The 27,914-nt window shown below is 41.3% G+C and overlaps 1 protein-coding gene and 1 long non-coding RNA gene across 2 annotated transcripts; both read right to left on the bottom strand.

The window, feature by feature from the left end:
• Positions 1-27,914, bottom strand: LOC311081521 (uncharacterized protein). The gene is made up of 5 exons (XM_084112072.1): positions 27,661-27,914; positions 3,766-4,077; positions 3,563-3,687; positions 2,260-2,366; positions 1-2,168 (listed from the first exon to the last, which is right to left on the bottom strand). Exons 1-5 carry the CDS (start codon positions 27,812-27,814, stop codon positions 2,045-2,047), a joined length of 822 nt encoding a protein of 273 aa, XP_083968198.1. The 5' UTR covers positions 27,815-27,914; the 3' UTR covers positions 1-2,044.
• Positions 9,106-13,198, bottom strand: LOC311081347. The gene is made up of 3 exons (XR_014605870.1): positions 12,299-13,198; positions 11,060-11,217; positions 9,106-9,678 (listed from the first exon to the last, which is right to left on the bottom strand). It is a non-coding gene; the product is annotated as an uncharacterized lncRNA (long non-coding RNA).

The raw sequence follows: 27,914 nt of genomic DNA, 5'->3' as shown, positions 1-27,914 counted from the left end.
TAACTTTAAAAAAAATTGCTTTTAGGTTAGATTTAAAAATGCTTAGATTGTGTGCATCTCTAATATGAAGTGAGAGTTTAGGAGCATAGGATGATAAAGCCCTGTCCCCTACAGATCGCAAACGTGTCTGGGACAGCCAGTAAACCAGCTTGAGAGGAGCGCAAATGAAGCTTGGGAAAAGTTAAAAGCACTGAAAGATACTGAAGGGCCAGACCATGCAGTGCCTTAGGGTGGCATACACTGTGATTTTAGCTCGATTTTGAGCCGAATTCTGACTCGTGTGACATTTTTTTTTTCTTTTTTTCTTTTTTTTAGTTGGGCTGATGTTCAGATTTGTCGTGCAGTGTTACATTGTTAGACTGTTGACCATCATTTTGCAATTGTTGATAGGCTACAGAAAAATGTCACGTCCCAATAGTGGACATTTCTGTTTTTAAATCATAAAATCAGTTTGCGTTACATTGTGTTTCAATATTCATTGCGTTACAACATTTTAATAAAATTTTTAAAACATTTATAATACATTTTTTTAAACATTTACCCCCGGTTTCTCAAACAAAGCTTTAAGCCTAGTCTGAGACTAAAAAGCATGTTTGGGCTGTTTTACCTGAAAGAAACTTGCACTGACAAATCTTAAAATATGCACTGCTGTTGTTTTGTCTCAAGATTCAGACCAGTAATGTTTTTTTTCTTCCCAAGTCACGTTTATAAAAGCTACTTAAATGTCCTAATTAAACTAATCTTGGTTTAATCTGAGTACAGTCTGTGAAAAGGGCTTATTCTCTCAATACTAAAACTAAGCATTCTTTGTAAAATTCTCCTCTAAACAAAAAGTATTCTGCCTATTTAATATTTTAGCCTACTGTAAAAAAAAATAAATAAATAAAAAATTGTGTGAGAAAAGAAACATCCAACATTACTTTTGAGGAGTCTTGTTTATAGTATGGAAGAGTTGCCTTATTATCAATAATCTGAGAAAAATAAGTAGATCTTAAGCCGGGTGCACACTGTGCGATTTTGTCCATGATTTGGTCATCTGAGACATATTTTCAAATTCTAAAATAATCCTAGGCTAAAATCTGAAGTCTTTGATCGTAAATTTGACGTTTACGACAGCCGATTATTGACCGTTGCGATCAAATTTGACCTCAGACGAAATTCTGGCAGTGTCAGAAGATTTGACTCTCAGTCCTGCAGTGTGACTTCTCCTACATCAACAGTCAAATTGTCTTTGTTTATCAAGACAAGCCATGACCAAAATTAACGTTAGAGATTTCTTTGTAGTCACCATTTCAATCCGGCGTGTAACGCAGCTCACATCACCGAACGTGTCATTGATTGATGATGTAAAACTCCAGTTTTTAACGCATCTTGACTGTCGTACAGTCTGACATTAATGACAGCTGAGATCTTACAGTGTGACACGGCTTACAGCGAGGATCATGTTCGTTCAGTCTGACAAGCAACAGTCGTAAAGGACTAAATTAAATTGCACAGTGGCTTTAGACTCAACTGGAGCTCTATAAAGACCGCTTGGGGCAAGTGTATACTTTATATTAAGGTTCACTTACACAGGTTATTAATGTAAATACCATGCTTTATATTATGAGGAGATTTAAGCTAAGCTGTTTTAATGGTACAAAGACTTCTTTTAAGTCAAAAGATCAGGGCTGATTTGATTTGTCATGACCCCTTTAACTAGTCCATCACTGTTCTGATCTGGTCAATCTTCAGTATATGAGCTGTGTGTCATCTAAAGGTTTAATCTTCAGTCTTCCATCAAAGCTAATCGTTTTGTGGTCTGGGTTCAAGCTACTGTTGGTTATATTTGACTGAACTCTAAGTTTGGACTCATTTATTAAATACATTAATAAATAATGTATTTATTTTGATAAGATGTCATGATGTTTTATATATACTTTACACACTGTCACTTTAAAGTAGTGACTGTCATTATTTACAACTATGGGGAGAATATTAAGAAACTTGACTCAGTTCACATGTTGTTACGGCTGTGATTAAAATATATTTAATTACTCATTTTTTAAATATTTTTCACACCGATACATTTAAAAGCATGTTCACATGGATAATCAAACCACCCTGATGGAAATAACACAGCACAGTTCTCTTTTTCATATCCATTTGGTTCTGCCAACTTCCAGGACCTGCATCAACAGATCAGCATTAGATGTTCTTCAGACTGTGAGATATGATCATTTATTAGAGAATAATCAGTTCAGTTCAGTGATTTCTCACCCAGAGGTCAGTGTGCTGCCATCAACCCATGTCCATCTGCCCTCCACATCACCGTCAGTCAGACCCATCCAGACTCCAGTTTTTCCAGACATCTTCTTTACAAACTCCTAGTAGAACCAACAAGGAAACTACATTTAAAGGGTTAGTTCACCTAAATATGAACAATGCTATCAACAGTTCCTCACACTCATGTTGTTCCAGCTCCATAAAACTTTCATTCATCTTCGGTACACAAATAAAGTAGCCTAGAAATCTAGACACACCCTAGCGGCAGCAAAATTTATTTTGCAGCCAGGGTAGTCTAGCAACTCTCCGTTGACTTTCGAGCTGTAAAAACTTAAATTGGGTCAGGCCAATCACATCGTGTATAGAGTAGGCGGGGCGGGCTTAACATAATGACGACAGAGTTGCGACGGTTCCCTGCTACTTGAAAACAAAGAATGGCAGCTGCTGATGGAGAACAGTCTTTCGAATCGGCTTTGGCCACGACTCTGGAGAACTTGGAGTTAAGCTGTTCTTTGAGAAAAGAGCAAAGAACGGCACTTAAGTCATTCTTAAAAAAGGAAGATGTGTTCGTAGTTTGAATACGAACAAAAGTTGAATCTATCAACTAACGTTAGCTGTTGGGAAAACGCTCTGGTTGGTTGAAGCGCTGTCCTATTGCGTGCAGAGGGAATTTGAAAGACAACCGTTTAATCCGCCCCTCGGATTGAGCAGTGTCTATGGTGAGTTGCCAGACCTAACATCTTGATGTAGGTCTGGCTTGCCAGGCTACAAATAAAGGTGTTTTTAATGAAATCTGAGAGATTTCTCTCCCTCCATTAAAAGTCTATTCACCCAAAACTTTGACGCTTAAAAAAGTTCACAAAGACATCGTAAAAGAAATCCATATGAATCGAGCCGTTTAATCCAAGTGTTCTGAAGAGACACGATCACCTTATATGATGAACAGATTTAATATAGCTTTTATTCACATATAAACATTCATCAGTGAACAAACATAGAGCAATTTTGTTCTCATGCATCAAGCAAGAACGGTTGATCTCTGCGTATGTTCGATGAGTATTTTGAGTTTTGGGTGAATACACTTTCAATGGAGGGACAGAAATTTTCAGATTTCATTAAAAATATCTTTCATTTGTTTTCTGAAGAAGAACAAAGTCTTATGGGTTTGAAAAGAGGAGGTTGAGGAATTGATGACAGAGTTTTTGGGTGAATTAACTCTTTGACGTCTGTGTTTCTGAGTGTTCATACTGTAAGAGTGCAGCACAACCTTTGGATGGTCAATCTATGTTTCACTCACTTCTTTCTCTCTGTTGTTTACGATGATCAGATCAGCTCCTCTCTCTGTACAGTATCTTCTGCTCTCAGACCAGCTCTTCTCCTCAGAAGACATATAGTAAAAACTGGATTGATAAATACATCCATCTGTAAACAGAACCAGATCATCTACTAGCACTTTTACCACTGGTACTGAATTATGGAAACACTATAGTTTAACATTACCCATTTCATTGAGCATCTTCCACAGTTCATTTCTCTCCTGATTAAACTGGTCTCTTTCATTAGTCTGGTAATTGTTCTTGGTTACTCCATCACTTTCATTTGTCAAGGTTATGTCCTTGTTTAGTAGCTGGTCTCTCTCCTCTGTGAGGTTGGTAATCATGTTTAGTAACTGTTGTCTCTCTTCTGTGTAGTTTGTGCTCTTGGTATGGATGTGGACACACAGCACTATGACTGCAGTCACCAGAAGAACACACAGAAGCACCAAACACACTGGAGCTGCTCTGGAGCTTCTGGTCTTCACACAATCACTTCCTGAAAATAATGATAAAAGTTTTTGTACCTGTATGGTTTCTCTGAGTGCCTCTGTCCAGATCTTGTGTTCCACCAGTGTTTATATTGCCATAAACAGGCTGAGACATTTTTGTTCACTTGGTCATGGAAATGATAATAATACCAATAAATGTGCATAACAAAAATCTCTTGCTAAATGGCACAATTGTGGTAGTGTGGTTAGATGTAGTAGCCGGGTTCAAGTTAACACATTTTCAGGGTGACTCTTATTCAGTTGCATCGTTTAACAGCTCACTGGAGAAGTTGATCAATAAACAACAACTTGAATTTCAGATTGTTCTTCACACAAACATATCATATGACTACAGAAGACTCGGAATAATCCCCCAGGTCATATGGTCATATTTGATGATACTTTTAATAGCGCTTTAAAAGCGTGTTCTTCTAAGCTTTTTCTTTTAATCTCAAGAAATCTTCAAAACATTTATTTCATTTTCATATTATTATTGTGTTAAATTATTTACAGGATTTTACAAGATGTAACTAATATTTCACAGTAAATTACATTATTATCACACAGGCTTTAACTGTGATATTTCAAAATACCATATTCAGAATTTTACTGTGAAAATAATGCAGGAAACTACTGTAAATTCAATCTTTTGTGAACACTGTGTCATTGAGCTCTCTCGTCTCCTCTGTGGTCTCATCTGATGGATTCAGCGGTAAGTGTTAAAATGTCAAAATTTGCTCAATTAAACGACTGTTTTTTATATGATAGTGCATGTAGTTTAAAAGTATTAACCAAGTTGGCGCCAGTGGCCTCGTGGCCAGTGCGTCGACATGTAGCACCTTTGTGCTCGGGCGTCCCGAGTTCGCGTCCCGGCTCGTGGACCTTTCCCGATCCCATCCCTCATCTCTCTCCCACCTCGTTTCCTGTCATCTCTCTACTGTCCTGTCACAATAAAAGGAAAATCACCACAAAAAAAAAGCAAATAGCGTTAGTTGTAGGTTATGTTGTTAGCAGTTAACGTATTCACGTAGGTTTGATCATGCAAATTTAAAGATGTTGGTTTTAGTGTTAAAGCAAACTGTAAGACATTAGAAACACTGTTGGAAATTTCTTTGGAGCCTCATTTTTGAAAACATTGGTCATTATGTGTTAACTATAGCTTTTCTTAGTACTAACAACGTTAGCATTTTTCTGTGGTGAGCACTGGGAAATAAAGTTGTAAGGTAAGCTGTGGCCTTAAATGTGCTGTATGTAATTGTTCACTCTACTAAAGCATAACAATACCACAGTATGTTTGCAGATATTTAGGAAGCATGCTGAGTTCACATACTCGTTTCTCTGAAAAACACTTCTACAGCCAGTTATTTTACTAATGTTTTTTAACCCGTTCTCTCTGTTTTTTGTTCTGGTCTGTGTGATCTCGCCCACTGCCGGTTCACCTTAATAGTATTTCGACACCCTGGGATGCCAGTTGGCAGGAAACACAGCGTACTGGAAATGAACAAACAAACTGGGTGAGAGATTGTAGATTCTACCCGACCTAAAATTTCCCATCTAAAAATCTCAATGAATATATTAGAACATTTTAAAACGCGGATAAATCAAGTCATCAAGTTACAGTGTGTAAGTGTCCTCGGCTTTCATTGTCAATTGTGCCCGTTTCTATTCCGTGTTCTCAAACTGGCAACCCACATGAGCGTCGAGTCTGAGGAGGAGGGGCCGGGGGAAACGACGATCTCCAATATTTTGAATTTGGACTGCAGTACCTATTTCGACAGCTAGCTGTCATCCTTACAGACTGTACCTTTAATGTAGGCATGATGACAGTTCACAAGTTCGTTTGCCCATATAATCTTTAAGCTAATAAGGTTAAGCGTATCTGGGTGAACTCGAGCTTAGCTCAACTAAGTTTTCTCAGTGTGTTCCGCACCGTCAGCTGAAATTGGTCCTCCTCTGCTTTTTTCGGCTGATTCGACATGTTGAATCGGCGTCTGGCCGTCGGTGAGAGAGAGAACTCTAATTGGCTGTTCATCTTAGTGAATGAGTCAGTGCACGAGAATAATAGCAAAACAGCGAGCAAAGAAGAAAAACAGTACAGATAGAAGGCTGTTCTAATGTTACGTCATCTTACCTGAGTGTTCCTTGGCGAATATTTCAATATTAACATGAGCGGAGTGGAATAAAATTAAGTGTTTAACAGGATTGATATTCAAAACGGTAAGCACGCACTGCTTTGTGCATTGGCATTAACTGTTACTTCACAGTTAAAAACAGTAATTCTACAGGAGCACACTGCTAAATCACAGTAATCTGATGGCATTAACTGTATCTTCACAGTTAAAGGAGAACTCGGTAACTCTAGCTAACTCTAGTCACTTCTTCGCTGATTTTCCCTTTTGTTGTCGCATGTTTTCCCCACGAGCTCCCCCTACAGCTGTGGGAGGTCGTATATTTCACAACACAGTCGTAAAAAACTCACTTGTGGCGGCCTCCTCCCCCTCTCTACCGCTGCTCATGTGCGTTTGTTATGATCGGAGCAAGCCAACTGTATCGTGTGGAGCTATGTCTACCGAGGTGGGTAATCTGGTAATACATCATACATGCGTGTGTGTTTATGTCGAATTGCCGTAAAGCAATTTGTGTTTCGCGCTCGTTCTCGTTCTAGTTCTCGCTTCTCACGAGACTTCTAATTTCTATCTTGCCGGGACGGTAGTGCCCAAGTTGCAAGGTTGGTTTTCCGCCTGGGAACGCTGGGGGGAGCGGGGAAAGTCACCAATATCACCAGAACAGGTTGTTTAACCATCCAAATGATTTCTAGACAGTTTTATTAAGTTAAAAAAGTTACCAAGTTCTCCTTTAAAAACAGTAATTCTACAGGAGCACACTGCTATATCACAGTAATCTGATGGCATTAACTAACTTCAGAGTTAAATACAGTAATTCTACAGGAGCACACTGCTAAATCACAGTAATCTGATGGCATTAACTGTATCTTCACAGTTAAAAACAGTAATTCTACAGAAGAATACTGCTAAATCACAGTAATCTGATGGCATTAACTAACTTCACAGTTAAAAACAGTAATTCTACAGGAGAATACTGCTTATTCACAGTAATCCGATGGCATTAACTGTATCTTCACAGTTAAATACAGTAATTCTACAGGATCACACTGCTATATCACACTAATGCAATGGCATTAACTGTATCTTCACAGTTAAAAACAGTAATTCTACAGGAGAATACTGCTAAATCACAGTAATCCGATGGCATTAACTAACTTCACAGTTAAAAACAGTAATTCTACAGGAGCACATTGCTATAGTAATCTGATGGCATTAAAGGGTAACTAAACCCCTGGTGAGAGCCTGACTCCACCCACTGGCAATATTTGAAAAATGCTAGAAAAGTGGGCAGACCCCAGCGGAGATAGAGGGGACGAACCGTGAGCGGGAGGGGGCGTGCACCTGAGACCCGCTGTCAGACTCTCTAAAATGGAGAGTGACTCACAGGGTCGCAAGACGACGTAAAGTACATGCATCTGATGAGTTTTATCGAGTTGATGTTGTAGGATTATCCTTGAACAGTTCATTTCATATGAACCCAACACCGCATTCCACAGTTTGGAACGATTCCCCAGTTAACCATTAGTAAGTCATAAAACACAGTCATGGTGCCGAGATGGCTAAAGGAGACGTCACCCCCCTTTCCCTTTTGGTGCGTGTCTAATCTCATACCAGCGATGCCAGGACAGCCGGAAAAGAGTGCTCTTTGTTCCCCAAACTTAAGACCAAATGGCCCAGGAACCCTGTGGTGACCCCAAGGCATAAATCCACAGCCTTATCAGGAAACGAAGGATGCTAAAGCATTCTTATGGCCCAGAATCGCCACAAAACCCTAAACTAGGGGGACACCTCCTTTCTGCAGTTGTAAATTCCAGAGACCTTTGTCTTTAAAAAAAACCAATAGACTGAAATTAACCCACTTATGGTTTAATACAAACAACGGTCTCAAAATTGCTTCCAATAAGCTGAATTGATCACCAGTATTTACCTCACATATATCTTAAGTATTATGTATGTTTTATATAACCTGTGGAGTCCTTTCTGTGTGTTTAACTTCATTACAGCCTATTTGTAGGGTTTTCTACCTCAGTTATAGGAGCTAATCACCAGAAGTTCAACTCATACATGTGTATTCTCTGTATTATGTATGCTTTATATTATTCAAGTAATTTTTGTGTGTTAAACACGTATCACAGCTAAATCCTTATTTACTTCTACCTCAACTATGGGAAGTATATGTATTTTGGTACCTACTTGATGGGTAAATGATTTCTAGAATTTTGATATAAAGTAGATGTGTGTAGGATGCACCATATTCAAACTATTAAGTTTGCTTATTAAAGCGTTTAACTAAACTCTCAGGAGTTTGGGCACGCATGATCACGTGGACATTACGCTAATTACATGCAAGAACCGGAGAACGGGGCTTAGGTCCCGCCCAAGACAATATCTGATTGGCTGTCGCGCTAGGAAGGACGGGTCAGATGGACACGCTTATAACCCAATGACAAGCACCTATGCGTTGCTTTTTGCTTTGCCTGCTTTGTGCCCTGCTCTTGCAGTGACTTTTGCTCTTGCCTTTGTTTGTGCTGACCTTTCCATCGTCCAGCGTGTATGCTTACATACTCTTCAAACCACCAAGAGCTCACTCAAAACTCACCCAGTCAGCAAATTACCTTTGGCAAAGATGTGGGCCAGATAAACAGCTGAGCTGTGGCCCAGATTAGTTTGTGTTTGCCGGCCCAGATATGGCCCACATCTCCTTTGCCAGAACTGAACCAAAGGACTGCCATAATTCCACCAAGCATGAGCCAAATACTACAATTTCATGTGGCCCATATGTGGGCCTGGTATGCAACTTTAGTATGGTTGAGTTCTGTTAAAATCTAACGGCCCTTATGTGGCCCACATGCAGCTGACAGTATTTAAAGTCTTATTAACTCACAGGTAAATTAAACACTCAACAACAAATGCACTCAAAACTATTTATTTTGACAAGCATTTAAATAATTACAGCTAAAGTGTTGTACTTAATTACAGCAGTATTCAGTTGAAAACATTTCATAAAAATAAATATAATTACAGCAAGAGTTGAATAATAACAGTAGTATTCAGTTGAAAACATATATCAAAATAAATATAATTACAGCAACAGAGTTGAATTTAATAATTACAGTAGTATTCAGTTGAAAACATTTAAGAATACATAATTACAGCTACTCAGTTGTACTTATTTTAAGTAGAATTCAGTTGAAAACATTTAAGAATACAAATTAATAATATAAATAGCATTCAAAGCTAATTTTTTACACCAAAGTTCAAAACACTCGATCAAAGCGTGTATTAATGTTATGTTTAATTAGTCCAATGAGAGTAATACAAATAAATCACAGTTGGTAAAGAGAACTTTAAAGAGAAATTGAGAAAGTTAAAGCAAACTTGAAAGGTAAAGAGTTGAGAAGTGTGTTGATGTGCAGAGAAGTCTCCAATGAGGGTCGGCAATGTGTTGACCTTTTCCAGTAAGGGGATTCTGCCTGACTGCACCTGCAATAAAGAAGAATTTAAATAATGTTAGCAGCAATACAACCTGGAAGCTAGAGCTGCAGGATAATAAAAAAAATAATTAATGTAAATATCCTTTAATATTTTAATTGCAATTATTAACAAATTAAACACCTCTGAATTACCAGTGTATGAAAGTTTTTTCCAGTAAATTTTCAAAAGGAATTGCAAATTGTATTTTTCAATATGTGGGCAAGAATTATACCGTAATTCCTTATGACAAATTATTTCAATTTTTAGAATACTTTTGCACCAACAACCGGTTAAAATTTACAGCACTGCATGTATTCTGCTTCTTTTTAAAAAAAAAGACATGCACACTCTAATGTAAAAACACACCAACACAGATAGCATTAATGTCATGTTTTAGTCCAAAGACAGAGTCTACAAAAATAAGTGTTTTTACTAACACAAAATAAACTCAAGACAATCTGCAATGATGCGAGACAATTTGGAAGCAGAAACACACAAACAATAATGGGCCAAGTACTGAATGCAAGGAGGAACATAAAGGGTTAGTTCGCCCAAAAATGAAAATTCTATCTGTAATTACCCTCAAGTTTTTCCAACTTCTGGGTTGTACGTCAGAGCATAGACTCACTATTGGCCAAAGCTGGTCATGTGTGGGATGCTGGCCAATCGTGAGCCTACGTTCTGACGTACAACACAGAAGCGCTGTGCTGTTACACTACGTTGAATAAAGTCTTTATTTTAGCTTGTTTTGCGCACAAATTTTTTTTTTTTAATAAATAATTTATTTTCGACACTTGATAAACTTAAGGTTCAGCCATTGTATTCTTGGACTATTTTAACAATGTCTTTACTAACTTTCTGGGCTGGCAAGTTTCAATAACAGAGAAGCCTATGGAGGAGTGAGACAGCTCTCAGATTTCATCATATAAATCTTAATTTGTGTTCCGAAGATGAACGAAGGTCTTACGGGGGTTGGAACAACATGGGTGAGTAATTACTGACAGAATTTTCATTTTTGGGTAAACTAACCTTTTAAATACACAGTGATAATGAACTAAATACAGATAGTTGTAGGCATGCGCTGGTATGAGACTTTGACAGAATGATAATCTTATATTGTGATTACAGCTTTAAAATGTATAATTGAAACGATATGATTCGCAATATATAAAAAATAACTTTCTTTAAAAACAAAACATAAAACTTCTAAATAAAAAATGCAGTCACTTAAGTGAGCCACGGATGTGATCAGGTAATGACAAAAAAAGTTGTTTGGTTCGATACTGAGATAACAGAAATAAAAATACAATGTTCTGTAAAGCGGTTTTGAAAAGTTGTGTATTGTGCAAAGTGCTATACAAATAAAAGTGACTTCTAAAAAAGGTCTCACCAATGACAACTTCCTTTACGACCAGGCGTTGGACACCAATCTTCCCATTGACTTCTCTCCAATTCTTAACGTGCCACAGCAGTTGTAAAAGTGTCTTTCAGCACTCTCCACACGATGTTATCCAGGTCAAAGCCACCAACCAGACCCAGATAGGTAATCTGATAGGAAAAAAAAAACATTGTGTAAGTGGTTGAAATATGCATTTAAATAGACCACCCTAAAATGAAAGTGCTTTTATATTCAAAAATGAACTATAAACTATTACTTACTCCATCTGAAACCATATTTTCTAGGTTTTTAATATGGAAATTATTGTCATTGCCCCACCCATACCACACATTAGGGCTGGGCGGTATGACAGTATACCATAGCATGGTATATAATCTCTATCGTGAGAAATTAGAGTAATTATAAAAATGTCCTGCCTCTTCCAAGCTTTATAATGGCAGTGAATGGGTGCTCAATTAATTGATAGTTAACAGAAATACAGCAATTCATTGTTTGTTCATGTTAGTTCACAGTGCATACTAAAGTTAACAAGTACAATTTTTTATATTGAATGTGTTAGTAAATGTTGAAATTAACATTAACACATATTAATATATGCAGTAGAAGTGCAGTTCATTATTAGTTCATGTTAATGTTCAGGTATTGTATTGAAAGTCATAATTTTGGTATTGTGACTTGACACTAATAGCCTAACGTTAACATTACAACTTTAATTTTAAAGAGGGAAAAGTCATGAGAAAAAGTCTTGGTTGAATATCATTTCAGAGTTAAATAAAGATACATACAATAATGCACACGTATTAATGTGTTTATTTTTGGCATTTTTATATTATTATGATTAGTTGAATGATTGTGAACACAAATTAGGATTTAGGTTTTTTGACAAACAGTAACACCAACATTGGACCGCGTCGCCTTCACGTTAATTCACAAATAGGCTACTACATATGACAAACTATACTATTTTATTGTGTACGACAGTGAGCTGTTGATTTATAAACAAAAACATCTTAATTTAAAACGACAAACCAGCGAACTGCTATAGCCGAAGTTAACGGTTAAGTTACATTAAACTTATTGTAAGTTATAGCAGTAAACTGAGGAAAATATTAGCTAGTTCAACCCCTTCCTCGATGAAACGAATAACTAAACGCATAATAACATGCAATATTGACACATAATGCTGCATATTTCATTTATATGACTTTAAAATGCCAAAACATCACTTACCTGAATGTACACAGTCGTGAGGAAAGCAGAGTAAATGGCGTCAGCTGGCCAGCGTCGCAGTCAAACTCGCGCCGTAGTCTCACTCCACCAATAGGAGGGAAGATGCAGAGCAACATGAGGTGTGGAACGGCGGATGTTTGCCGCACTTGATTTCAGGATTCCTGTGTTTTTCCACGTATAAGCCAAATGTTTACCACAAGTCGGTGTTTCTCACTGTGTGCCATAGCTCAACCACATATGGTCCTCATGTGTTCGTTGTTATCTGGGCCATATACCTCAATATCAGTTGTGAACCAAGACAGCATTTCCCGCAGATTTTAAAGTTATGGCAAAACAAATATGGCTACGATATGGCCCATATCTGTTCAGCCATGCCACATCTAGGCCATATGTGCCAGATAATACCCACATGTGGCCCAAATGTAATTGCTATCTGGGCATCAACTCTTCCGTAAGATCCTTCGTTGAACTTCGTCAAAGGAAACCCTCTCAGAGTCGCTCCAGACTCAGAGGAAACTCCGTTGCATAGCAACCCGCAATCCAGGAAATCCCGCGAACGAAGCGCCACCCGGCAAAGCCAACCAACCACTCACCATCGAGTGCGGTCCCACAGAACGCATCATCGACCGACTGCCAGCCAATCAGCGCCAGAGATTCCCTCTCCAGCAACTTCGTCACAGAAGGGAACGCACGCGCACACAGGAGCAACCAAACGCAAGTACACGATATCTCCTAATTCTGGCTGAACTGGTGCAAATCTTATTGAGAAAACAAACTAAGATTAAAGTGCTAGTAGATTGATTCTCTCAGGTTGCGGTCAAGAAATAGTGTCTAACGCTAGACATTTGGGACTCCATTCACCCTCCGTTAATGACATCACTTTTCTCTCACTGTTTGAATGAATGTGTGTGTGTTTTCGTTAGTTTAGTTTGTGTGTATTAGAGTAGTTCAATAAAGTCTTGGTTGATTTTACATATACAAGCGTCTTGTGCTGTGTGCTTACAAGTTACTGCCTTAAACTGTAGATTCTGTTACCTTGCTCATAATCAGTTATTATAATTTTATGATATTATCACCGTAGGCCACGGGATAATATTCTGTCCAGAATTTATAAAATACCCTAATCTCAATTTATCGGTGGACGAATAGTTGATAAAGTGTTAAATATTAATTCTGAATAATTTGCATATTAATTCGGTATTCACTGTAATTCAATTACCTTTGAGTTATATTGATCCTAATTCCCTTATTAATCTTACATATCTGGTGGAGAAAAATGCTGGCAGTTTAAACTAAATTGTAAGCACAAAACAAGTCATTTGTGATTGTAGCTAATCTATTGGTCCGGAAAGATAGATTAGAGACACAGGAAAACGAGTATTTTATTGTTGATGTGTAACGTTAAGAGCGCATAACAGGACGTTGTGTGAATGAATGTGAATCTAAACTCACGTTTAGTTTGTTTAAGTGTTTTGTTGTTATTGTTGAAATTGCAGTAAACGAATTTAAGATTGTCTGTTGAGACAAAAGAAAGTCGCCTTACAGCGCACCAGGAGAGAAGTAAGCGTGTTCCTTACTTTCTTCCTAAAAGGCCTTGTTATAGCTAGATTGATTAATTATTGCGTGTTCCAATATTAAATCAACTAAGCTGTCTCCCTAGGTTGACATTAGAGTAGCTAACTAATGTACCTGTTTGTATTGACTCACTTGGTGAAGTAGATACTGTTACTCGCGAAACACTACATGTGTCCGAGCCTGATTTGAATGGGAGTTTTGTTAATCTTGATCAAGTAAATTGATGCAGTAAATCCTGCATGCTGTGTTGCGTGTCCACAGAAACTGACACGAAGAATTCCGATCCGCCGAGATCGCAATAACGTTATTGTTTTAACAGTGCATCTGCAGTGCACGAAATATTTTGCCTCACTCACAAAGAGCTGAGATTTATTGAGCGCTATATCGTAAAGAATTAGCGCCCAGTGTTTGTGTAATACTGAAATGCGCCGCCATTTCATGTAATGTTTTGAACTTTGTCTGCACGCAGACATACCCACGTGCGTCTCGAACTGTTTGGCTGTGCGTCACCATAGTAACAGCCGTGACACGGAAGTCTTAAAAGATTTTCGGGTTGACCCTCAAGTGCGCATGCGCGCACTGTTGTAAACAACTCAGGTGTTCACGGAAGTCTATGCTAAAGCCATTAGCCTCGTAGGTTAGCGCAAGCATTGGTGTGGCTCGCTGAAGCTGGATGCAGTGTGTTGTGTAGCAGTGTTGAAATGATTTAACCTTTTCACATCTCCACTCTAACAATCTGTGAACATTCCCATTTTATGTTTTACTCTTTTTCACCTCCCTCTCCCCATTAAAGGAATATTGACTCAGAAGTATTTAATTTGTGACGAATATACAATTAACTAGAGTTAAATCTAGGCTAATCGTAATCACCAATACCCTAAGCATTACATTGGCAATAGCTCTTCAATTGTGTAATAGGAAATCTTGACCTTCAAAGTTTAAGTAAACCAGTTACCAATTAGATCAGCCATTTTATTTTTGTATTATTTTATTATTATTATTATTTTTTTCTTCCTTTTTTTTTATTCCTTTATTTTACTTTATTTATTCACTCTGTTTTATTGTTTATTTCCCATTTTCATTTGTTTTCTCTCTCATTCGGTACCGTCATGGGCGGTCCCTTTGCATGTTAATTATTATTAACGCTTGGATTACACTGTTAGTCTCATTTCTTTTAAACAAATGACGAGGAACTTCATCGTTCATTTGTTTTAAATAAAGAGACGACAATAATTAAAATTTTGTTTATTTACTTTTAATTTTACATTAATTTGATTTTATTTTTATTTTATTTTATTTTTTTTATTATTTTCTTTTAATTAATTTTGTTTTCAAAATCTCCTATTGCCAGTATTGTTTTCCCTTCCGCTCCATTTTCCCTTCTCCTATCTTCAGTGGGAGCAGTAATGTATGTATATATTTATTGACATAAATGTATAGATAAAACACTCTGCGAGTTTAATGATAAAGTGGAAACAACTCCCTTTTGACATTGTTTTATTTAGATGTGCACCAAATAAAAGCAGCCTTTAATCGCAGCAAGGCTTAGTGGATTAGCATATAACCAAAGCATAACTATTGGTCAACTAGTTCCACATGCTAATTGAGTCAGTATCCCTTCCCTCACTTGCATTTAACTCCTTCCTTGTCTTTTCTGCTCTTCTCTCTTCTACCCATGATATTTCTGTAACTGAACCTGTGAGAATCAATCAGTAATTACAGGAAGTTTTCAAAAGAAACTGTTCGCAAACATTCTGAAGTTTTTAACAGTTGTGTGAATTCACCCTCCTTGCACCGCACACTACCCTCTCAGATTTTGGCATCCTATACGGTCTAAGCCAAATAAATTGATAGGAGGAGCAATAAACGACTACCACTCACGTAACGCATTCCAAAAAAAAAAAAAAAGAGCACGTAACAGATGTATGGTGTCAATCCTATAAGAAGGAGCACGATTATTGTCGTTAACACTTTCTTTCTACCAGGAGGAAGTTATAACAACAATAATACACGGAATTAAGAGATTCCAGGTATCTTTCAATTTGATCTTCATTGAAATATCTCTATTAAATTATTTACAAAAAAAATAAATAATAATTTTCCCTTCCTTGAGAATATTACTATTCTTTTATTTTTAGTGCTTTGTTTCACAGCTCTGATTGCTATCTGCTATCTTTGAGTATCACCTTGCTTTGTCTGGTCTTTGCTCACTCTCCCTCTTCTTAGCTGTATCCTCCAAGCTGTATGCACTATTTTCTCCCACAGAGACTACGAGTAGCAGTACACGTCAAAGGAGGCCCACAGTTCCAGGAAACCACACTTAACCACCCATCACATACTTAGCTCACACACACTTTCACAGATCTGTGCCAGTCTCTTTTCCAGGTTTCCCTACCTTGTGCCAACATGTCTCACACTGATGATCACACCACCCACTGGGAAGACTTAGAGAACTGGTTAAGTATGGTGACAAGCAGCCTCTTGCCCCAGGCTGCTGACAACCTACGACAGCACACGCAAGAACAACTGGATGCCAACATCTCTGACATCACGGCACAGGATCCAATCCGCAGCTATAACCACAAAGAAATAGCAAAGATCACTGGCTCCCTGAGTCACACGCTGATAGCCTCACTCAAACTGAGCGATGAGCACGAAGCTCACCTCCAGGAGAAGCTGACTCGCGCAAAACAACGCATCAACCAGTTAGAACTGGAAGCACAGGACCAACAGGAAGGGTCCGACGAGGTGGAGCCAGGCGCCAAAGAGGAAATCGAAAAGCTTCAAGAAACATTAACAACCACCAGCAGAGAATTAGAACAAGCTAGGGCTGCCCAAGATGATCTGGCCAACAAGTTACAGTATGCAGAGCAGCTACTGGAAAAGGCCAAGGCTGACTTCAGAGACAAGAACAGCCGAATAAAGGCCCTTGAAAACCATCTTGAAAGGTCACGAAATCAGATCAGCGACTTGACTCAACAGCTCGACTATGTAAAAGAAGAATCCGACTCAATCAGAGAAGAACTCAAGCATGCTTATGAGCTGCACCCTGAGCCAACCAGGACAAGGCGTCCTCTGGTCTCACCCCTGCCCAGCAGAGTTGCGTCCCCTATCCTGGGATTGCCACATCAAAGAAAAAGTGAAGAATCACCACCAAAGCCCTATCCAGCTGTCACGGAGGAGCGCTACCCTGCTGACAAGAGAAGGGGGTCTCTCCGAACCGACTATGAAGCTGCACATGGCCTGGAACTCAAAGACCTTGACAAACTGGCCAGGAACATCAACAAATTCACCCCAAATGTGTCAGGAAGTCAAGACGTGCAGGCCTACCTGCAATATATTGAATTCCACTTGGAAATGAGATCCAATGTGACAGACAGAGACAGACTCTATTTGCTTCGAACAACATCCAGTCCTGAGGTGCGAAGTTTCTTGGATAGACAGCCTACACACACCAAGTCAGACTTCCACCTCCTCCGAGAAGCCCTAATTAAAGAATTTGCAGACCCAGAGCCAGACCAAGGACTGGTGGCCGCCCTAGAAACCAAACAAGGCCGGCATGAGACACCCCAAGCCTTTTACAACAGACTCAGACGAGCGTACTTTGGTTCACGCAATGAACCCGATATGGAGGAGGACTTGAACTTTAAAACCCTCTTCCTGAGAAACCTCCACCCTGGAGTAAGCCACCACCTAGGCGTCATGGCCTGCCCTCGCACAATGACTACACAACAGCTGAGGGATTTGGCCCACAAAGCCTATGGCAAACAAAAGATGGCCTCAGAAAAGGGAACCAAACCACCAGCAGTTTGTGATTTCAATACGCAACATCAAGGATTAGCCCTAGAGGGCACCCAGCATCACGAAAGCACCAAGCTGCCACCTAAAGAACAAAGACACTCCTCCTTCAGAAAAGAACGGGACTCTCATGTCAGTGTCAGACCCAAACAACCAAACAATCACTGGCACAAGCAACGAGACCCGCCACACATGTCTGGACACCACTGGGAGAAATCATGGGACCAGTCATGGCCGCACGAAAACCGCTGGGATAATTCATGGAACCAGACACGGTCGTATGGAAACTCAAGAGGAAAAGGTTCATGGGAGGCCAACTGGACGTCTAAAGGAAAGCGACACACGCCCCCAGGAACAACTAGCCCAAGGAGTCGACGACGAAATCCACCCAGGCATCAATCAGACCAACCCCACACTGAGTCCACACAAGAACAGCAGACTGCACCAGGTATCAGTTCACAAGAAATGATGCAGATGTTCATGAAAGAATTCTTCAAACGCAATGAAGAGGACAGGAAATGGGAAAAGAAAGACAAGTCAGATTCAGCGTGACTAGAGGCGAAGCAAGGGAACAGCGACCACCTGGTACACATCAGCCAGAGCAATAACCACCTCTCTCACATTCACCACCCTCAAAACACGACAAGTAACGCTGCCATAACACCATTGTCAAGGAAACAAGAGACTGAACCTGAATGCCTAGCAACAGATTCAGAACCTGATCCGACACATGTCAACTCATACCACGGAAACCTCAAAGAACCAGAGGAGGATGGAACCACTCAAGTACCAGAAAGCGCCATCTTGGTTGTCTGTCACCCCTGCGAGCAACAGCAAACAAACCACAACACTCTACCTGTCTCAACCCAAACTCCAGTTCCTCAACTTCTGGGTGACCTCATCGAGAAAGGTGTGGCAAGGAAGTTCTATCTCTCCATCACACTAGAACACCATGTCAAACTAGAGGCCCTAGTAGACACGGGAGCCGACATCACCCTAATGTCCACTCAGCTCTTAGAAGAAATTCAAGAAAGAACCAAAAGAACCAGTGGAACCCTCAGACTTCAAAAGTGTGCACTCAACGTTCAAGCCTATTCCCACACGGGACTGCGGTTGGAGCAGGTGGCCCCAATCCACCTGACCGTCGGACCAATGAGCCTTATACACCCTGTGTACATCTCGCCGTTGGACACATATCCTCTTCTCATCGGCAAAGACCTTCTGAATCACTTTGAGCCCTTAATAGACTTTAAGCACCTAAAGATATGGGCCCAAGTTCGGGAACCCCTTCCCTTTCACTCACAATGCTCCACAGAAGCGCAGTGTCAAGTCACAGACACTGGTTCCAGCTCACTGAGCGAAAACTCAAGCCCAAGACCAAAGCAAGTCTCAAACTTGGTGCCACATGGCAAGAATCAAACTTCTCTTCTGTGCGCATTCAAAACCACAGAACCAGGCTCAAATGGCTTTCAACTGATGACAGCTATAGACATTCAAGGCATTACAGTACCTGACTCTGTGCTAGCCCTATGGGCAGAAAACTCAGCCATCAGCCTGAAGCTCTTCAGAGCCTTAAAGAAAGACAAGCCTGAACTGCCACATGCCACCAAGCATAACCGCTTCCCTCTGAATCCATGCTCCTTAACCATGATTACCTCTAAGACTGTCTGTGCCTTAGACATGTGCTGGAACGACAGACACCTGAGTCACTACTTCCTCGTTGTCCCCGACCTGCCACACGATATCTACATCGGAGCAGACATTATGGTCAGAATCAATGCCTACGTGGACACTTTGAACGAAGCTATATGGGCTCCCTTGTCTCGCCAAATAAGCACTTCAGTCAACCTCAAGAATCTCCAATCTGGGCAAACCATACCAGAAGTATGTGCCACAACCAATGAACAGGAGATCACGATACCTGCCTACACCAAGAGTGTCAGTGTCCGCCTCAACATGCGACCTGGCCAAAACCTCAACCACAATCTGGGCTTCTTCGAGCCTTCCCAGAACTGCTTAAAACTGGGACTAACTCTAGAAGCCACGCCTCTCATGGAAGTGTCATCTCGTGCTGTGTATGTACTGTTCAACAACTGTACTGCCAACGACATCAAGATCCCCAGAGCAAGTCACCTGGGATGGCTCATCAGCCAAACATTCCATGACTTTGAGCTCTCTGTACCTGTCATAGGCCCCATACCAGCCCACTTACTGCCAGAAGAAAGCATTGACCACAGAGTTTTCACAGCACCCCTCAAAACCATTGCCATCACCTCCATCCTGCCAGTGTCCCAAGAAAACGTCTGCAGATCAGAACTTACGGATGACGCACACCTCGCTGTGTACACCATCTCAACACAACCTGTGACAGAACCAAACGAACCGGTAACCACCACAGTCAAGGGCCTCTCCGACGACCCTACAGTGGAAGAGCCGTATGCAGGATTCAACGCTCAGCTCCAACAAATTCTGAACGAGGCAGACGCCCTCCACAATGACACTGACCGACAGGGACTTCACAAAGTCCTGTATAAGTACAAAGACTCCTTTGCAAAAGACTCTTTGGACTGTGGACTCACCAACATCCACACAGTACGCATACCGACGCACCCAAGTGCGCCACCAACTTTTGTACGGCAGTACAAAATTCCCATTGCATCATATGAGCCTGTGCAGGAAATCATCGACTCAATGTTGGAAAACGGAGTCATCCGTCCTTGCAACAGCACCTATTCGCCCTTATCACGATGGCCCATGACACAGCTGGACCAAGAAATTCCAAAAATCAAAGGTGCAACAATTCTTTCAACTCTGGACGTCGCTTCAGGATTCTGGACAATTCCTGTGCACCCAGAGGACCAACACAAACTGGCATTCACCTTTGGGAACCGACAATACACCTTCACCCGGTGCCCCTTCGGGTATGCCAATTCACCAGCAGAATTCAATATCTTCCTCAACAAAGCATGTCCTGATGCACGAACCAGAGGCAACCTTATCTATGTGGACGATGTACTCATGAAGAGTACCAATGTCGCTGATCATCTGAAGGAGATAGATCATGTTCTGAACCAACTAACAAATGCAGGAGCTAAGATTGCTCTCCACAAAGGACAGTGGTGTAAAACCAAAGTAAACTATGTGGGCTTGCGCATCGGACCTCAAGGTATCGAGCCACAGTCGAGCCGCACCCAAGCAATTCAGAACATCAAAACGCCCACTAATGTGTCAGAACTTCGCAGCTTCTTAGGCGTATGCAATTACTCACGACAATTCATCGAGAACTACTCAGACATTGCACGTCCACTCACTTCCCTTCTCAAGAAGGACCAACCATTTGTGTGGTCAGAAGCTCAAGACCAGGCCATGAGCGAGCTAAAACAACGCCTCTGCTCTGCCCCATGTCTGACCTACCCTGACCCAGGGAAAGAATTTTACCTGGAAGCCGGATTCTCCAGCCAATGTCTCAGTGCGGGCCTATACCAACTCCACGACAGAGATAAGCGAGTGGTCGCCTATGCTAGCAAGACGCTGCTTCCACCAGAGTCCAAATACTCAGACTGCGAAAAGGCCTTGCTCTGCACAGTGTGGGCCATTCAACGTTTCTCAAACTACATTGGTGCCCAAAAGGTCATCATAGAGACATGCCACCAACCTGTAACTTTCCTTAACAGCCAGAGAATCAGAGACGGCGTGGTCACCAATGCTCGCATAGCCACATGGCTGATGACACTCCAAGGACGTGACGTCGAAGCACGCTATGCCCAAAGCCACAAATCCTCCTTAGGCAATGGACTGGCAGCCTGTCAAAACTGCTCCGACGACACCCCAAACGATTTACCTGAACCTAAAGAACCTCCACAACCAGCACAAACAAACCACAGATACTTTGAGGAGAATGTGTGTCAAGGGATGCCCACAGCATATGTTGACGGCTGCTCATATAATCACCAGGGTAACCTCAAGGCGGGAGCAGGTGTGGTCTGGCTCAACGACAATCCCGGCCCACCACAACGGCTCCAACTGGGCCCTCACACATCACAATATGCAGAAATAGCAGCCATCCTCATCACGCTCCAAATTGCTGTGTCTCACGACATCAAAGAACTCCTCATCTGTACTGACTCAAACTATGCTCGACTGAGCTTCACATGCCACATACCAATATGGAAACAGAATGGGTTCAAAACATCCAACAACAAACCTGTCAAGCATCAAGATCTCTTCCAAGCATGCGACGACATAGTCACGAAACACGACATGCTCGTCTATTGGAAAAAGGTCCGTGGTCATTCACGGCAACCAGGGCAAGACAAAGACTACAACGACCAAACTGATGCCCTGGCCAAAGCTGGCACGCTACATGGCGATCCTTGGATTTTTAAACCCCTCCCACCCAGCCCATGTGTTTCTGTCATCACACGCCACCAGCACGCACAAGCCGTGCAAAACCCCGCCTCCTCCCAAATCAGCATCTTACCCCAAATTTCCAATGATGACATTATAACTCTCCAAACTTCGGATGCAGCCATCCAAACTATTGTTAATCACCTCTCTGACCCACAATCAAACCCCATAACCACCTCTGACCTTGCTGCTTCCTCTGACCTCCGGCATCTTCATGCACTCCTGCACATGCTACATCTAAACCATGGCATACTGGTATATGTCCCTGATGAACTCACTACGCCCAAGCTTGTTGTCCCTCAGTGCCAAAGGGGGGTTATGCTCACACATTCCCACGATGCACCATGTGCCGGACACCACGGCGCCAAAGCCACTTATGAAACGCTAAGACAAGTGGCATACTGGCCTGGCATGCAGCAAGATGTAGCAGAATATGTAAAAGGGTGCCTGGTGTGTTGCCAATTCCAACCTGCGAACCCGAACCACAGAGCACCACTACAGCGAAAAGGAATGTCCTTCCCATGGTCGGACCTCCAAATCGACTGGGTCGGACCCCTTCCAAGGTCAACAAGGGGTAACAAATATTTCCTCACCGTTGTCTGTGAATTCACCAAATGGGTAGAGTGCCTGCCCGCTCCCAATGATACAGCTCAAACCACGGCCTGCCTCCTAATGAACCATATCTTTTCAAGATTTGGACTGCCGCTGAAAGTCAACTCTGACCGCGGAACACATTTCACTGCCGAAATCATGCAGGAAGTCTGGAAACTCCTGGGCATACAGGCCAAGTTGCACATCAGCCACCACCCTATCGCCTCTGGGCAAGTGGAGCGTTCCAACCGAACCGTGGTCAGCATGCTAAAGAAGTATGTGTCTTGGAACCAAAAGGATTGGGATATCAAGCTCCCGCTAGTGCTAATGGCTATCAGAGCAACTCCTAACAAGTCCACCGGGGTGCCACCCTTTGAGCTAATGACGGGACGGCAAATGACACTGCCGCTCCACCTGCTCTACCAGCCAGGTGACATGAGCCTTGTCACGGCATATACCACCCACCAGTATCTTGAAGAGTTGCATCGCCATCTAAGAACCGCCTTTGCCTTTACGCAACAACAACTACAGAAAAGTGCAGAAGGTCGCAAAGCCTATTACGACCAGAAGGCCTCTCACCAAGAACTCAACATCGGAGACAAAGTGTGGTACTACAGTTTTGTGCAGTCACAACAATCGGGTCCCCATCGCCTGTCAAAGAAGTTCCTGCCTCGCTGGACAGGACCCCATGAAATCGTGGACAAGCTCTCACCTGTCGCATACCGAATCAAGATGAGCCAAAAGCGCAATGAGCCAGTCCTACGTTGGGTCCACCGAAACCAGATAAAAGGGCACTTGGGCTCCAACAGACAAGAAAAGGGGGAAACCAAAAGTGACTGACACAGATCAATTTCACCACACTCTACACCCCATTTAATGAAACACTCAATTGTCTTCATAAACACCTTACTCAGAGTTATTCAAATGATATGCACCCACTCTTTTGAGATTGCCCCACTAACAAGAAGTAATTACTAGAAGTCATTACTAATGCACACTTTCTTTATTCCCTTCCTTCTCTTCCACTTTCCACTCCTCTCACCTAAACAATCTTAAACCTACAGAAACTTGGTATAGGGCCTGACGATAGGATTGACTCACTACGTCCACTGTGCAAAAACGTGGATTGCAGAGTCCCGTGAGCTACCGGTCATGGCACTCTCGCAACCGATTAAATAATTATAACCATGCAGTTGTATGTAGATCTTCCATACCAATGATTTAGCTTTCAATCACCTAGCGAATATTTCAATTTCAAGCGAAATCTTGCACCAGAACTCAGCTAAGTGATGGAGTGTTGTGTTGTGTTTGTATGTGTGGTTGTCTCTCTCTCTCTCTCTGCCTATTTTATCCAGTGCTCGCCGATGTCCTCACCTGGAACATCACCGACCGAAAGGGGGAATATGTAGGATTATCCTTGAACAGTTCATTTCATATGAACCCAACACCGCATTCCACAGTTTGGAACGATTCCCCAGTTAACCATTAGTAAGTCATAAAACACAGTCATGGTGCCGAGATGGCTAAAGGAGACGTCACCCCCCTTTCCCTTTTGGTGCGTGTCTAATCTCATACCAGCGATGCCAGGACAGCCGGAAAAGAGTGCTCTTTGTTCCCCAAACTTAAGACCAAATGGCCCAGGAACCCTGTGGTGACCCCAAGGCATAAATCCACAGCCTTATCAGGAAACGAAGGATGCTAAAGCATTCTTATGGCCCAGAATCGCCACAAAACCCTAAACTAGGGGGACACCTCCTTTTTGCAGTTGTAAATTCCAGAGACCTTTGTCTTTAAAAAAAACCAATAGACTGAAATTAACCCACTTATGGTTTAATACAAACAACGGTCTCAAAATTGCTTCCAATAAGCTGAATTGATCACCAGTATTTACCTCACATATATCTTAAGTATTATGTATGTTTTATATAACCTGTGGAGTCCTTTCTGTGTGTTTAACTTCATTACAGCCTATTTGTAGGGTTTTCTACCTCAGTTATAGGAGCTAATCACCAGAAGTTCAACTCATACATGTGTATTCTCTGTATTATGTATGCTTTATATTATTCAAGTAATTTTTGTGTGTTAAACACGTATCACAGCTAAATCCTTATTTACTTCTACCTCAACTATGGGAAGTATATGTATTTTGGTACCTACTTGATGGGTAAATGATTTCTAGAATTTTGATATAAAGTAGATGTGTGTAGGATGCACCATATTCAAACTATTAAGTTTGCTTATTAAAGCGTTTAACTAAACTCTCAGGAGTTTGGGCACGCATGATCACGTGGACATTACGCTAATTACATGCAAGAACCGGAGAACGGGGCTTAGGTCCCGCCCAAGACAATATCTGATTGGCTGTCGCACTAGGAAGGACGGGTCAGATGGACACGCTTATAACCCAATGACAAGCACCTATGCGTTGCTTTTTGCTTTGCCTGCTTTGTGCCCTGCTCTTGCAGTGACTTTTGCTCTTGCCTTTGTTTGTGCTGACCTTTCCATCGTCCAGCGTGTATGCTTACATACTCTTCAAACCACCAAGAGCTCACTCAAAACTCATCAACTCTTCCGTAAGATCCTTCGTTGAACTTCGTCAAAGGAAACCCTCTCAGAGTCGCTCCAGACTCAGAGGAAACTCCGTTGCATAGCAACCCGCAATCCAGGAAATCCCGCGAACGAAGCGCCACCCGGCAAAGCCAACCAACCACTCACCATCGAGTGCGGTCCCACAGAACGCATCATCGACCGACTGCCAGCCAATCAGCGCCAGAGATTCCCTCTCCAGCAACTTCGCAACAGAAGGGAACGCACGCGCACACAGGAGCAACCAAACGCAAGTACACGATATCTCCTAATTCTGGCTGAACTGGTGCAAATCTTATTGAGAAAACAAACTAAGATTAAAGTGCTAGTAGATTGATTCTCTCAGGTTGCGGTCAAGAAATAGTGTCTAACGCTAGACATTTGGGACTCCATTCACCCTCCGTTAATGACATCACTTTTCTCTCACTGTTTGAATGAATGTGTGTGTGTTTTCGTTAGTTTAGTTTGTGTGTATTAGAGTAGTTCAATAAAGTCTTGGTTGATTTTACATATACAAGCGTCTTGTGCTGTGTGCTTACAAGTTACTGCCTTAAACTGTAGATTCTGTTACCTTGCTCATAATCAGTTATTATAATTTTATGATATTATCACCGTAGGCCACGGGATAATATTCTGTCCAGAATTTATAAAATACCCTAATCTCAATTTATCGGTGGACGAATAGTTGATAAAGTGTTAAATATTAATTCTGAATAATTTGCATATTAATTCGGTATTCACTGTAATTCAATACCTTTGAGTTATATTGATCCTAATTCCCTTATTAATCTTACATTGTCAATAGCGCGCGCTCTGTATAGGCATTTTCATATTTTGCCGCTATGTGAAAAAATCCAGCAAAATGCGCTGCCGCGTTTGTCGACCCCAGAGGATTAACTTTAGCCTAACCATAAATTGTGATTAAAATATATATGATCACTCACATCAAGACGCCGCTGCAGTGGTGGAGTCCATGCAGGAGGAGCAGCGTTTGGCACTGCGTCGCTTTTCAGCGCGAGCTGTGTGGAGAAGCCCATCTCCACCTCTATTGCGTTGGAAAAGCAATTCCGCGTAAAATGCAGGTTTCACACTCACGGTCTTCCAGGCCAAGTGCATGCAAACACTGGCGCCTAATTTCCAAGTCTGCAGGAAAGCTATGCAGTCCAGCAGTGCTGTTGCCACTAGCAACACTACACCTACCACTGTACTAAATACAGATAAATCTACGCTAGCTCATCCAAGGGCGTGGTGAGCTCGTACCAGGGAGGGCGTGGTGAGCTGGAACCTGCTTACGTCACGCAGTACCGCTTACGTCACGCAGTACCGCAACATCCAATAGGAAAATTCAACTGCAGTAGCCACCGTTCAACCTGAAGAGGGCAGCACTCAGACGTTTTTACACCATATATTGTAGAATTAAAACACTTTATACCCAAATGTCAAAAAAGTTACTCGAATCAATGAACAGCACTAATAAAGCCCCATTCTTACAGATCATTAACTAAAAAAAGTTGGTTTAGGGTTTAGTTACCCTTTAACTTTATCTTCACAGTTAAAAACAGTAATTCTACAAGAGAATACTGCTAAATCACAGCAATCCAATGGCATTAACTGTAACTTCACAGTTAAATACAGTAATTATACAGGAGAATACAGCTAATTCACAGTAATCTGATCGCATTAACAGTTAAATACAGTGATTCTACAGGATCACACTGCAATATCACACTAATGAGATGAAAATCGATAAAAATGATACAGTAACTTCCTGCAAAACCAATTCAACTAGTAGCCAGTAATTTACTGTAAATGTACGACCAAATAATTTACAGTGTGAGGATTGTGACTAACAGCACTAAAGTCAAGGCTAAGATCACTTGTTATGATCTGTGTTTTCTCTGTTTCTCCACTAACACAAAGATAGAGCAGCATTCTCATGAACATAATTATGAAGGCATCAGGTCTTCCGTAAAACCGTCATGATAACACTAAACTAATGCTGGATGTTTCTGTGCAGTTTTTCTGACACTCAAATACACCTGACCTCATCTGAGGTTCTCTTCATCAATAAAGGGCAAACAATAGACTGACGCTGTGCTTCAGTTGTGTTCAAGGTTATCAGTGTACAGTTCAGTTCATAAAATAATTTCAGATATCAGATTTATGACCATCCTAACTAAAACACACAAGCTGAGTAAACATGTTGCTCTGTTTTTAAATACAAACGGTTAGAAATTAAATCCAGTAATAGCATCAGAAGAACAAAAAGTAGAACCAAACACACTGTAGCTGCTATTGAGCTTCTGATCTTCACACAATCACTTCCTGAATACCACAGTTATGACATTAGATGACTGAATATGTGCAGACTGTGATGTTTCTATCAAAGTAATGAATGTGATTACCTGAACGCTGAAGTGGTTGATGTGTGTTTATCTCTGTCCTGAAGTCATGATCTCTTTCTGCACTCTCATAGATTTCCACGGTCATCTCCAGTCTCTCTGTCGGCCTTCCCTCAGACTCAGTCCCGATCACATCATCATAAATACTATCAGACATTTCTTCTCTTTAACATTAATTGATTTTGTTCCTTGTTTTTTTAGATCTGATCAGCACTCGTCTTCTTTTTAAAGCTAGTGGCAAACAAGCTTGTGGTCAA

The sequence above is a fragment of the Abramis brama genome (genome assembly GCF_963993115.1).
Source record: "Abramis brama genome assembly, chromosome: 4".
Classification (NCBI taxonomy): Eukaryota; Metazoa; Chordata; class Actinopteri; order Cypriniformes; family Leuciscidae; genus Abramis; species Abramis brama.
Note: the sequence above shows the minus strand (reverse complement) of the source record. Positions and strands in the feature narration are given on the sequence as shown.

Coding starts and splice junctions, on each gene's coding strand:
- LOC311081521 (XM_084112072.1), bottom strand. CDS start 27,814: ATGTCTGATAGTATTTATGATGATGTGATCGGGACTGAGTCTGAGGGA. Junction 4,078..27,660: donor TCAACCACTTCAGCGTTCAG/GTAATCACATTC, acceptor CATTATTTTCAG/GAAGTGATTGTGTGAAGACC. Junction 2,169..2,259: donor GGCAGCACACTGACCTCTGG/GTGAGAAATCAC, acceptor CTGTTGATGCAG/GTCCTGGAAGTTGGCAGAAC.